The 12,836-nt window shown below is 37.3% G+C and overlaps 1 protein-coding gene across 1 annotated transcript; it reads left to right on the top strand.

Annotated features, from left to right (window-relative positions):
- The first annotated feature begins 2,531 nt into the window (after window positions 1-2,531).
- Window positions 2,532-11,375, top strand: CUNH3orf38 (chromosome unknown C3orf38 homolog). Its single transcript, XM_015818982.2, has 3 exons — window positions 2,532-2,762; window positions 5,005-5,225; window positions 9,513-11,375. Exons 1-3 carry the CDS (start codon window positions 2,624-2,626, stop codon window positions 10,098-10,100), a joined length of 948 nt encoding a protein of 315 aa, XP_015674468.1. The 5' UTR covers window positions 2,532-2,623; the 3' UTR covers window positions 10,101-11,375.
- Window positions 11,376-12,836: the final 1,461 nt, after the last annotated feature.

Raw genomic sequence — 12,836 nt, 5'->3', positions numbered from 1 at the left:
CGAAGTCAGCAGTAATCATTGTGAAGTGCTTAGTAGATCCAGTTGAAAATGTGCTAGGGTTTCCCTTCCCCAATCCTATCTCCATGATCCTACTACTAGAAGAATGTCAAGACTACTGCTGTATTTAAGATTATGTCATCCACCCTGAAAATTAAAGCTTAGAAGTTAAATGATTGTGTTAGGGTTGCCCAATGTTTTGCCAGCTAATAAACACTTGGTATGCTGCTCAATCTCCCTATTGGATAAAGAAACTGCATGGCTGTTTCTAACCAGATGCCAGATATATAAATAAAACATAAAAATTATACTGTATATACTTCAAGCATCTCCATTAAATCTGACTCAAGCTAGGTACAATTATCAATTTTTCTGATTTTGTTAGGATAACTTCTCCACTATCCTAAATATTGACAGTGGTTCCCAAGTCATGGCTTTTAGAAGACTTGACTCTTAAAGGATGTCTCAAACTTGTTTATCCATTTGGTTTGTCACAAGGCTCTGTGCATCCTCAGTCATGTAAAAACTATTGGTCTGGCTATCTTATCTCTGCCATCTATTTTATAGAACAAATTTGAAATGCTTATCTGTGGGAAAGGTCACTGGTACTTTGGTCTAGCCATATTCAATTAAACATCTAGAAACTGTATAGTTTGAATCATGTAAGACAAGATTCAGCATTTCTTGTTTAATGCCAAGGTGTAGGATTAAATACTTTAGGTTTTTTTTAATTTATTTTGCACTGTATATAACACCTTGATTACATGCAGTGTATATTTTTGAATTCCTATGTTTAATTTGTAAAAGCAATTACAGGTTTAACAAGTAAGGAAATTTGTGCTTCCTTCTTGATGGTTAAATTATTTTATTCTGCATTTTATACGAGTACAAATAAAAACTGAGCCATCAAACTGCAATAAATCAACAGTAGTATTTCATTTAAAAATTTTGTATTGTAAATAGATTTATTCAATAAAATTATTGTTCAATAAAATATTAAAGATATGTCTGGAATTTGGGAAAAAAATCATTTGATTTTGTTAGTTGTAATATTGCTATGCAGCAGCTAGCAAGACATTTTGTATAGTTTTAATACGAAACTATCCTGAAGCAGGTGACACTATTAAATAAACAAGCACTAACCTGCTTGAATGCACAATTTGGTAACATGAACAACTGTAGTGTAGAGTATAAAATGGCAAATTTAATATGAGCTGTTAAAAGGGTTTGTTTTTTTTTTGAAACAAAAATTCTAGTTACAGCCTGATTTAAAAAACCACCCCAATAACAATACTGAGCTCAGGGAATGGATTTTGAGAACCCAAATTGAGCCATGTTCTTGTTAAAAACATTTCCTCTTTTTTCTTCTGATCAGTGTCTTTTAAGGTGGAGCTATTTGCTTTTCTATAAAATCATTGGGAATTAGAGGTCCTTCCTGTGAATCATTAACAAGATTTTCTTCTTCTGTTCAATCGTGTCCAGTTCTCAGATTCAAAGTCCCATCAGTTTTCTTGGCAAGGTTTTTCAGAAGAGGTTTTGCCTTTGCCTTCTTCCCATGGCTGTGAGAAAGCCCGAGGTCACCTAGCTACTTTTGCGTCTAAGGAGATCCTAGAACTCGCAATCTCCCAGTTTGTAGCCGGATGCCTTAACCACTGCATCAAACTGACTCTCATTCACAAGATTAATCTGCAATTAAAGAATCTTACTTTGTTTTTCACTTTGTATCCCGAAGTTCCTTTTCGTAAAGACTTAGCCTTACATTGTAACTCATATTTGGGATGTTATAAATTTCCAAAACGTGTGCGTATTACTCAGTCCCGTAGTTACATTGTGTATTTGGGAAAATGTATGTTTTTTAACAATTATTTTATGCTTTCGATATGGCATTGGAAAATGAAATTTAACTTGGAAATATCTTAAGAGGGATGGCATCACCCCCTTGTTCTTTTAATGAATCTTCCAATTATGATATCGTGATATATTTTAATATCCTCACATTTGACACGGTTCTCGACATGGTAATCTACAAATAAGTTGTGGTCAAATAAAATAGCTGAATAGAAGAGCCTCTGTTAAAAAAAAAGTGGGGAGAAATAAACGCGCGCGGGCACGTACGTTTTGTTAATATTATTTGGTTTAACTTTAGTTCCAAAACAAAGTTTTAGACAAAGCTTACAACAAACAGCTACATACATTTTATTCGGGAAAATAAAGCTAATTGCAAAAAAGAAAAGCGCGGGATAGAGAAAAGTTTTCGTGTTTTGCAAAACCAGAGCTGGGTATTGAAAGACTATATATCTTGCCGACTAGTTGAAGTACTAAAGTTAAAAAAAAAAACAGAAACCTCCATGAAGATTAATAATAGATTAATAATAGCGACGGAACTACAAAGGCCGCTTCTGTTCCGAGCCGAACAGTTTTCACCTGCGCTCTCCGTGTCGATTTGTCGAATTACGAAAGCACGGAAGCTTGGGGGAGGCGTAAGACACAACAGGCGGAAGTGGCGTTGTTCCGCCCTGCGTCGCTCGGTTGTCAAGGTTTCAGGCAGCTGCTCCAGCTGCGCGGTGGTCTGTGCTCCCCGTCTCGCGCTCGAAGAAGCAACGCGCCTCCCCTCCCCCCCATCAATATGGCTTCGGCTGGGGCGGGGATGAACGAGCGCGAGCGGGACGGCTGCCGGGAGCTGTTGGAACTGCTCCAGACCGACGATCTGCTGGCTCTAGCGGACACGGTGACCAGCCGCCTGGTGCAGCCCAGCAACCGCCAAGGTATCTTAGGGGCTAGATAATCAGTGTTTCTCAACCTTGACAATTTTAAGGCATGTGGACTTCAACTCCCAGAATTCCACAGCCAGCATTGCTGGCTGTGGAATTCTGGGAGTTGAAGTCCACATGCCTTAAAATTGTCAAGGTTGAGAAACACTGAGCTAGAAGGACCCGGTATCCTAATGAGAGTTTGAAAAAGGCATTTTGGGCCTCCTCTGGAAAGATGTACTTCTTGACTTGAGGTTCATTAATTCAGCCTGGTATTTCCTTATGACCACTTATCGGAATGAGATAATAATAATAATAATAATAATAATAATAATAATAATAATAATAATAATAATAATAATAATAATAATAATAATAATAATAATAATAAAGTTGGAGGGGACCTTGGAGGTCATCTAGTCCAAGCCCCTGCTCAGGCAGGAAACCCTATACCATTTCAGACAAATGGCTGTCCAGTCTCTTCTTAAAAACTTCCAGTGTTGGAGCATTCACCACTTCTGGAGGCAGGCAATATCTGGGAATATCCCAGATATTCGTTTCCTCAGCCCTCCTGTAGTCTAGGCGGGGGTTCTTCTTCAGGTATGCCAGAAGTATTTGGGCCTGCGATATCCTTCAGCTGCATTCATACAGTGAGGTTTCTCTCCCACTTATTGGCGAGGCACAGGTGTTTTGCCATAGAAATTGCCTATTAACAGATAACCTGGTTTGAAAATAGCTTGAAAACTGACGCCGGGCCCTGTGACTTCTATTCATCAACGATAATCGAGTTTCTTTAAACAACTTTGAAAAAAGGGTGATGGCGGCACACGATGTGGAACAAATATTTGTTTCATGTCCAATATCTGGCTGTTACGGTTAAGGTTATCCAGAGTAATTTATGGAATATATATATATATGATTCTCTATATTTTTGAAGCACTGTTTCCCTTAGTATTGTGTTTTGGTTACAGTATCAAAACGCTCTTACCTTTTTCAAAAATGTTTTAAAAGTAACGTTTTTCAAACTAATGTTCCTCTTCTTTTTAAAAGATTTTTTAAAAGCGTTGTGGTAGGAATCAAGAATGTAAAAATAATTTATCATTTTGCTACGGTAGGCTTTTCCTTTTAAAAAAAGCTGCTTCAATAAAAATCTTACACGGAGAACTATTGCAAGTAAAATTGCAGTAGTTTTCCCACTGTCAAAAAAACTGTCAACAAAATCATTAGCTGTATATTTGTTTGTAATTTGTTTTTCCTTATAGTCTTCTGACAAAATATTTTACTAATTAAATATATTAGCAGATAAAATTAGTGTATTATTTCAGTATAAACAGTTTCTTTGTTCAGATACTATTTATAGAGCAATGGGAAAGTAATATGCCCCAGAGCAAACCATTGTGATAAAATCATTTTGTGCTGGCTCTATTATTACTTGAATGATGATTTCATACAGCTTTCATATCAGTAATAGCACATCTACAGCATATTTAGTATATCTTAGAGTTGTCTGTAACTTGTAGGTAAATAATTAAAATATTTGAGCACTATTAAAGTGAGTGATATTCATGATCCTGCAATCTTTGAGAACCTTATAAATTCTATTTAATATGTTTATGCACATAATTAAAAATGCACCAGTTTAATCAGTTTTCTTCTGATTGCCAAACTAAGCAGAAATATTCACTTTCCATTCTATCTTTACAGCCAAAATAAAGCTTCTTAAAATGTTCTGCTCACATTAATGGTGTGTATATTGGTCTATATTTCAAAATACACCAAATGAAGTAACAGGTCAATGTTCAAAATAGTAAATATGATTGTTTCTTGCATTATTGACCAGTTCTTTTGCTAGTGGGGCATTTCATAGGCCATGGGTAACATATTGCTTTTCTCACTTGGGATGATGAGACTTGATTATAGGAATCTTTATTTTCGAGTGGGTGAAAGAGTTCTACATTTTCAGCAAATCAGGAAGCTGGTTCTTTAATTCAGAATTACTAATGATTATGTTTAGCAGATCTTTATAAAATGGCTTTTTCTGTGCTACGTCTTTTGCTAACCTTTCCCCCAATATAAAATTCCTTTGACCTCAGAGAAAGAAGGAACAGCTTCAGCAGCAAAATTGCCATCTTTGTTACATATTTATAATTTAGAAATATATGTTCAGAATTTTACATGGTTTACAATCAAATTACTAGTTTTCTTTTGCAATAAAATTAATTTTAGGTAATATATCTATTTCTGAATTTGTTTATAGAAGCCATAAATGTCATCTTGCTGTACAGTCAAAGTGCCGAAGAGCTGTTGAAAAGAAAGAAAGTATTTCGAGAGATAATCTTCAAGTACCTGGCAACAAAAGGAGTTATAGTGCCACCTTCTTCTGAAAAACACCAGCTTATTTATCGTGCAAAGGAGTACTGGTGTGAAGGACTGAAAGTCTGTGCTTCAGAGCAAACATATACTAATCCTAGTATACAGGTGAGGTGCATAAATAATAAGCGATGCCAAAAATATTTTACAATTATATTTGATTATTGAAACAATAATACACTTAAACTGCTCTTCAGTGGATTTGCAAGGAACATTTGTGATTTCTTTTTTTATTCATTGCCGGCCTCCCTGTTGCATAGCAATCTCCTGCCTGAGTTCATTGACTTCATCTCTCAGTTGGCAGAGAGGTCTTGGGAGACTTCAATCTGCCTACCATGGGAATTGGGTCTGAGGTTGCCAAAGGGTTCATAGCCACCAGGACAGCCATGAGAAAATCCAGAGCCTGGCACTGGACTGTGTGATCTGAAATTGGGGGAGCTTTTGGTATCCACTTGTCGTGGTAAGATCACACCCTGATTACCATGGGATTCTCTGACATTTCCATCTGCTGCAAGAAAGTTAGACCCATTAGATTAGTTCATGCCTGGCAGCTGATGGACCTTGATGGGTTTCAAAGGGATTTGTGGGTTGTTTCTGCTGCTCTGTTGCATGATCCATCTGAAGACACAGCCACCACTTGGAATAAGAGGGCAACTGATGTCTTGATCTGATTGCAGGAATGCAACCTCTAACCCAGGGCTTTTCAACCTTTTCACCAATTGTACCACTTTTATGATATGGCAATATTCAAGTACCACCAGTTGGCTAGCAAGGTGTCAAAAAGTGATAAAGTACAGGTAGTCGTTGACTTACAACAGTTCGCTTAGTGACTGTTCGAAGTTACAATGGCACTGAAAAAAGTGACTTATGATCATTTTTCACACTTATGACTGTTGCAGCATCCCCAGGGTCACGTGATTTACATTCGGATGCTTGGCAACTGAATCGGGGATGTTGTGTAAGTGGGTTCTAGTGGTCATAAATTCTTTGATTGAGAGGGTTGTTCGATTACTTCTTTAAAATACCATGGTTTGCTCCCTGAGGAAGTCATTGATGAACCTGTATTGGAAATTTTTCTTACGGTATTGAACATTCCCTTTTTTGAGAATATGATTGAGAAGATGGTTGTGCAATAATTTCAGAAGGCCCTGGATAAATTGGATTATCTAGATCCGTTTCCATCAGAATTCAGATCCAGACAAATGGGTTGAATTTTTGAATTTTCTCTGCTATGGGCAGGATGAGTTTTGCATCCATCCTTACTCTGCTTGATTTTCTGGCTGTTTTCAATACCAACAACCATGGTATCCTTCTGGTTCAACTCAGAGGATTGGGAGTGGGTGGCATGGTATTATGCTGACTTGCCTTTTTTCTTAGGGGCAATTTCAATTGGTGGTGATGGGGGGAGAGATCCCGTCCTTGGCCCTTACTGTGTGGAGTCCTGCTGTGTGAGCTCATTTATTGCCATGGGGTGAGATACCATCAGTATGCTGATATCTAATTATACATCTCTGCTGTGGCAAACTAGGCAATTTTGTGGATGTCTTATCCTGCTGCCTAGACACTGTGAGGGTCTTATTGGAAAATAACAGGCTTCAACTGAATCCTGGCAAGTCTGGATAACTTTGAGTTTTTGGGCTCACCATTTCTAGACTGTGCCTTATTTGGTGCTGGATGAGATTGCACTGCCCCGCACAAATCCTGTGTACAATCTGGGGATTTCCTTAGACTTACAATGACTGCAGCAGGCGGCAGTCTTGGTTAGGAGAGCCTTTAGTCAACTTTATTGTGCATCAGTTGATCCCATTCCTGGATCAAGTAGCTCTACTTACTCATCTAATCACCTCCTGGTTGGACTACTGTACTGTACTTTACATAGAGTTGCTCCTGAAGAATATTTATAGTGGGTAGTTATGCGTGATTCCAGTAGAAGACATGTTACATTTCTGCTTCATGGCGCAATGGGTTACTAGTCTGTTTATGGGTCTAATTCAAGTTGCTGTATTTGACCTTTAAAGCTTTACATAGCATGGGACCACATCATTTGGGCGACCACCTCTCTTCAATTACATCTACTTATCCTACTAGATCCACCAGAGAGGTCATGTTGTGCGTCCCATCAGCTGGGGAGCTTCATTTGGTGGGTCCTAGGCAGCAGGCCTTTTCTGTTGTGGCTTCAGCTTCATGGAATACCCTTTCCACTGAAGTGACACTAGCTTCATCCCTTTTTAATGTTGCTGAAGTCCCTCATGACCTGGTTGTGTCATTGGGCATGAGGACCCCAAGGAACTAGCAAAATATGATGATGACTCCAGTGTAATTAACATCTATTCTTCACCTAATCTGTTTTTTAAAATTTTGTTTTAGTTTTATAACTTTTATAATTTTAATTTTATAATTTTTATAGTTTTTAATATTAGTTTATGTTATTTTCAACTCTATTGTATGCCACACAAAGCCACTTGTTTGTGAGCTGGACAGCCATGTAAATATGACAAATAAATAAAATTGTTCACTCATTTTTATTATTATTGTGTCCTACTTATATGGAATTCAAAAATATAAAAAACAAAATAAAACCCTTTTCTTTGTACATGCTTTTTTATTAATTTCTAATAACTATCTTTTCAATTACAGAACAAATAGGATTGTCCTATAAATTATATTTTATATGTAATTCTGAAAAGATGAAATATATTTTTCCTACTTTGATATTGACCTTTAAAGCCCTACATGACATGCCTTGATATATTACACACACATATAAACACTATAAAATGTCACTATTAGCTATTAACAGATTAAAAATAAAAATATTCAGTGTTTTCAGACAATTCACAATATCCTTCAACTAATCATTCACATTCACTCCACAAAATTCATCTAAGGGTCTTTTACTTAATTCTAAATTTTCATAAATGAATAAGATTTTTCAAATTATGTTAAAAAGGTACTGAAGCCAATAACCTGTTTATATATTTAAGAGATACATTTCATAATATATTTTACCGGGGCTTTAGTAATTTGAAAGAAGTAGATGTAGAAAATGTTTGTCTCCTCAGTTATAACTCACTGGGTTTAGGAATGAAAAACTGCATTTTGCCTTGTTAAAAGCCACTGCTTTTTCTTGCAGAGTCATGTTGAATATTAAAAGATTAAATCAATTCAGCTACCAGCTGGAAAATACTCAGTATAATTGTTCGATAGGAGTTTTAAAATGGATACTTTCAGTTACTTTTCAAGCTTCTATTTTTTGCAGAAGTCATAAACATTGACTTCTACCATAGAATTAGTTTGAAAAAACTGACATGTAGTTTTATCAAATTTTATGTAATATAACAATGATGGCGAACCTTTTAGAGACCAAGTGCCCAAACTGCAACCCAAAACCCACTTATTTATCACCGGGTGCCAGGTGGGCGTGGCCCACTGGGTGGTCATGGCTGTGGTGGTCATGGCAGATTGGGTGGGAGTGGCCAAGGTGGGCGTGATCACCTCAATGTTGCTCGTGGGGAGGGTTGGGGGAGATCCAGTGGGGTCTCTGCCAGGTGGGACGATGGGCAAGAGGCTCATCCTGCGGGGTGAGGCAAGGCAAGGCAGGGCAGGGGTGCCATTGTCACAGGGCAAGGTGTGGTAGGGGCAGGGGCGGCTGCTGCCTGACACCATTGACCTCTGCACACAGAGGCCAGCGAGCGCATGGGTGCTGGGATGCATCTGGCAATGTGGGATCTTGGCGAGTTAGTGGGCGGCTGGTTGAAAGGGGACGGTTGCCATCTCCAGGGCATGGCCTGTGTGCCCACAGAGAGGGCTCTGAGTGCTGCCTCTGGCATGCGTGCCATAGGTTCGCCACCACTGTAATATAAGTAACAGTGGATGGGCAGCAAACATATTCTATGAAGTCATTCACGATTATCCTTAACCAGTTTTTAGCAAACATGTTTGAAATGTTTCATGAAATTGTTTGCAGTGCATTTGTTCACAGTCTAAATAGTACATGTCAAACTCGCGACGTCACATGATGTCGCGTGACGTATTGGGAATTTTCCCCCATTGCTGGCAATGGGGTGGGCATGGTTTTGGCGTGATGCATCCGGCATATGGGTCGGCAGTTTAATATGCCTAAAATAGAACATAGAAACACATTATAAAAAACCCCCCATAAATCTTCCATTTGTTTTATAAAATGGATCCAAATAAATTATTATTCATGTACTTAGGCAGTACATAAATATAGTGTACATTCATAAATACTGTTTCAAAGCAAGACCGTTTTTCTGTTACTGTTTCATTCCACTTTCTCTGAATTTTTTTAGGATCTTTTTAATTATCTCTTGTTGTTTTATAAAGTAAAAGTGATTATTTTATTCTACTTCTATGTTGTTTCTTATTTTTCAGCAACCAGAAGATGGAGGAACACGAGGAGATCAAGATGACAACAAAGAGTGTCACAATCTGGCAGAAGAATTTTGTCAGTGGTATTTTAGAATGCTAAACTCTCAGAACCCATTGATTGGAGAACCTCAAGAAGAATGGGGACCACAACATTTTTGGGGTGATGTAACCCTAAAATTTTGTTACAACACCTCTGAACAAAACATGGAAGAGTACTCAGGTGCAGAATTGGTGAGCCTTCGCTTGCTATCATTAGTGAAAGAAGAATACCTCTTCTTGAATCCCAACTTGAATGCAGGCGGCCTGAAGTGTACAGTTTCACGATATGGATTAGTTGTGGTAGCAGTAGCTGGCACAGTTCATAGAAGTACTTGTTGTTTGGGAATCTTTGAACAAATCTTTGGCCTCATCCGCTGCCCATTTAGGGAGAATACATGGAAAATCAAGTTTGTCAATCTAAAGATTGTTGGCCAAAATGCCATAGAGCCTGGGGCCCATATAGAAAGACCACGCATAAAATACGAGCAAGAAGAACTGCAGGAATTTTATGTGTCAAAGGAACTTGCCTTGATTGAGCCTCAAAAATACTGAGCGTTCTGTTTTGCAAAATGAGGGAGAAAAGTATGTGGACCTTGGAAAATACAGCAGGAGAGCATACTCAAAGCATTCAGTAATTTATTTCCTCTTTTTTTTTTTTTGAATTCTTGCTTTCCTGTTGTGACATAATGCTGACTACTGATCATAGAGATTCGCTATTGGTAATGGTTGGCTTGACTCTTGCCCCCAAATTTACAATTCGAAAAATTACTTTGGCAGATTATTTTCTAAATGAGAAGGGAGGGAAGGTGAGAAGATACTCCTACTTTCCTGTCAATTGCTGGAAAGTATTGGAGTGGGTGTGGTGGATGGGGGTAGGAGTGAATAGCCAGAATCAAGTATAAATGAGAAGGATAAAGCATTGGAGATGTAATATTGTCATCTTGACTACTTGTAGCTTCCCTTTTTTCTCCCCTTAGTGGTAGAAGAATAGAGAAGTGTGATGAATCTGTTAAGTTTGCAAGAGATTCTTTTGCCAAAGACTTAATTGTAAGTCTTAGTTAAATAACTTTTCACAACTTAATCTCAGGGTTGTACAAAACAAAGCATTTTGGATTTTTGATAGAATTTTCTGTTAAGATAGCGACATTATTAAAATGATTATTACTTAAATTAGTATCATATGCGTGAAAAGGTTACAGCAGTGCTAAATTTAATACAGAGTTTTCATGGGGAATTTATGAAACAATGCTGCTTTCCTCTATAAAATACTTTGAAATTTGTTATTTGACTTATCATTTGTTATGTACAACCCTTAATCATTTAGCTGTTTACCTATACCTATAACATACTTTTAAAAATACAGGACAATTGTGAAATTATTGAAAAACAAGCACTTTATTTGTGGCAGTTATTACAACTAGTTTATTTCACTTATATTACTTTTTATTCTTAATAAAAGTTGCAATCTTCCAATTAATTATAAAAAGGCAGTATTCTTACTACTTCAGATAATTGTGGAAGAATCAATTCTTCTTACTAGTTCTACTTCTTACTACTTGTGGAAGAATCAGCAGTGAATAGCATAAAGATAGTTTCCAGGTTTTGAACAATTTTATAGATTGTAAAATAACATTTCATTTTATTTTTGGGTTTCCTGAATGATAAAGACTTAAAAGATATGTATGTCATTACAAACAGAGACTTTGTATTTTTGAATACATGGGTATTTAAGAGCATTTCTACACTTATCTACAGTCACATGTACATATATGGGGATTATTTCTAAATATAAACACAATAGCCTACTGCTATTAAATAGGTTTTTTTTAATATGAGACAATTGTTTTTAACAATACTTTGATTTACAATCTGATAGATGTGTCTGCATCCAGATAAAATTTCTTACTGCTGGAAACAAACTGAATGTTATATTTTCCAACTCTTGCCCCTTTTTATTAGGGATTCTTTTTAAGAGCTGACATCTTTGTACTGACATCTTTTTATCATTTCTTTTTAAATCAAAATCACAATGTAAGAGTTGAAAAACTCCATGAAGGTTATTTAATCCAATTTCATGTCTGGTTCAGGAATCTACTCCTACATTACCTTTGTCAGATGCATATTCACATTTTGTTTATATATTTCCAGCTAAAGAAAATTTATCACCTTCCAATTATCACCATTACAAAATTGTTTCTGATGTCCAATCAAAATATACTTCCCTATAATTTAAGTAAATTGTTTGTTGTCTTTTGGGCATGTTCCAGTTTGTCAATGTTCTTCTTAAAATATGCCTACAAATTCTCACTATTCTAGTTATCAACACCAACAGAAGAACAATAATATATTTTAATCTTGATACTGTATATTTATATCAATAAGTCTATGGTTATATTTGCATTTTTATTTTTGCTTTTTTTTTGAAGCTGCATCACTGTTGTCTCATGTAGGAATATAAAGCCATTGCACATATATTCTTATTTTTCCTTCCAGCAACTCTGTGGTATAAGTTGGACAGAGAGTATGACCCAGAATCACCTGGTGAACATCATTGGATGAGGATGGATGAATCTTGATCCCCCTGGTGCTAGTCTATCACCTAACCTCTGCACCATGCTAGCTTTCAAATTTTTAATTTGAAAATTTGTAAGGAATTTGTATTTATGTTGCTGAAATCTCCCCATTCATCCAGTTTGTCAAGATCTTCCTGAATCTTGGGATAGCCCTTGGAGTCTTTGCTATTCCAGCACTCCTCCCATCTTTTTGTTGATCCCGTATTAAGTAGATTTATAATATGTTGAGCAGTACAGGGTATTGAACAGTACCTTGCAATATGCTGCTTCACACTTCCTTTCACCTTAACCTGGAACCTTTGATACATACTTGTTGGGTATAATATGATTGTACCGTCTGCTCTGTATCTAATAGTGTTGCAGGTCAGCTCATATTTTTCTTTTTTTTCTCTATTGCCAAATGTTCTGTCCACCACATTGCTGTGATTAACTAAACCAGTGGTTCTCAACCTTTTTAATGCCGTGACCCCAACCGGTCGTAAGTCGAGGACTAAGCCGGTCGTAAGTCGAGGACTAAACCGGTTGTAAGTCGAGGACTAAACCGGTCGTAAGTTGAGGACTACCCAACCAGTCGTAAGTCGAGGACTTTCCCTGCCCGGGAGCGCTGCACATGCGTGGTTCCGCACCCTGCGCCGGCCGAGGCGTATCTGGCAAGCGGCAGAGACGGAGCAGGCCGACCACCAGCTGGCCCAGCCCAAGGGAGGTAAGGCACCCT

Source organism: Protobothrops mucrosquamatus, unplaced genomic scaffold (genome assembly GCF_001527695.2).
Source record: "Protobothrops mucrosquamatus isolate PMUCROS unplaced genomic scaffold, P.Mucros_1.0 scaffold837, whole genome shotgun sequence".
NCBI classification, from domain to species: Eukaryota; Metazoa; Chordata; class Lepidosauria; order Squamata; family Viperidae; genus Protobothrops; species Protobothrops mucrosquamatus.
This window is presented reverse-complemented; position numbering and strand designations above follow the sequence as displayed.

Excerpts from the sequence above, each read along its gene's own strand:
- CUNH3orf38 (XM_015818982.2), top strand. The coding sequence starts at position 2,624 with ATGGCTTCGGCTGGGGCGGGGATGAACGAGCGCGAGCGGGACGGCTGC. Across the intron at positions 2,763-5,004 it reads GCAGCCCAGCAACCGCCAAG|AAGCCATAAATGTCATCTTG; the intron begins GTATCTTAGGGG and ends ATTTGTTTATAG. Across the intron at positions 5,226-9,512 it reads ATACTAATCCTAGTATACAG|CAACCAGAAGATGGAGGAAC; the intron begins GTGAGGTGCATA and ends CTTATTTTTCAG.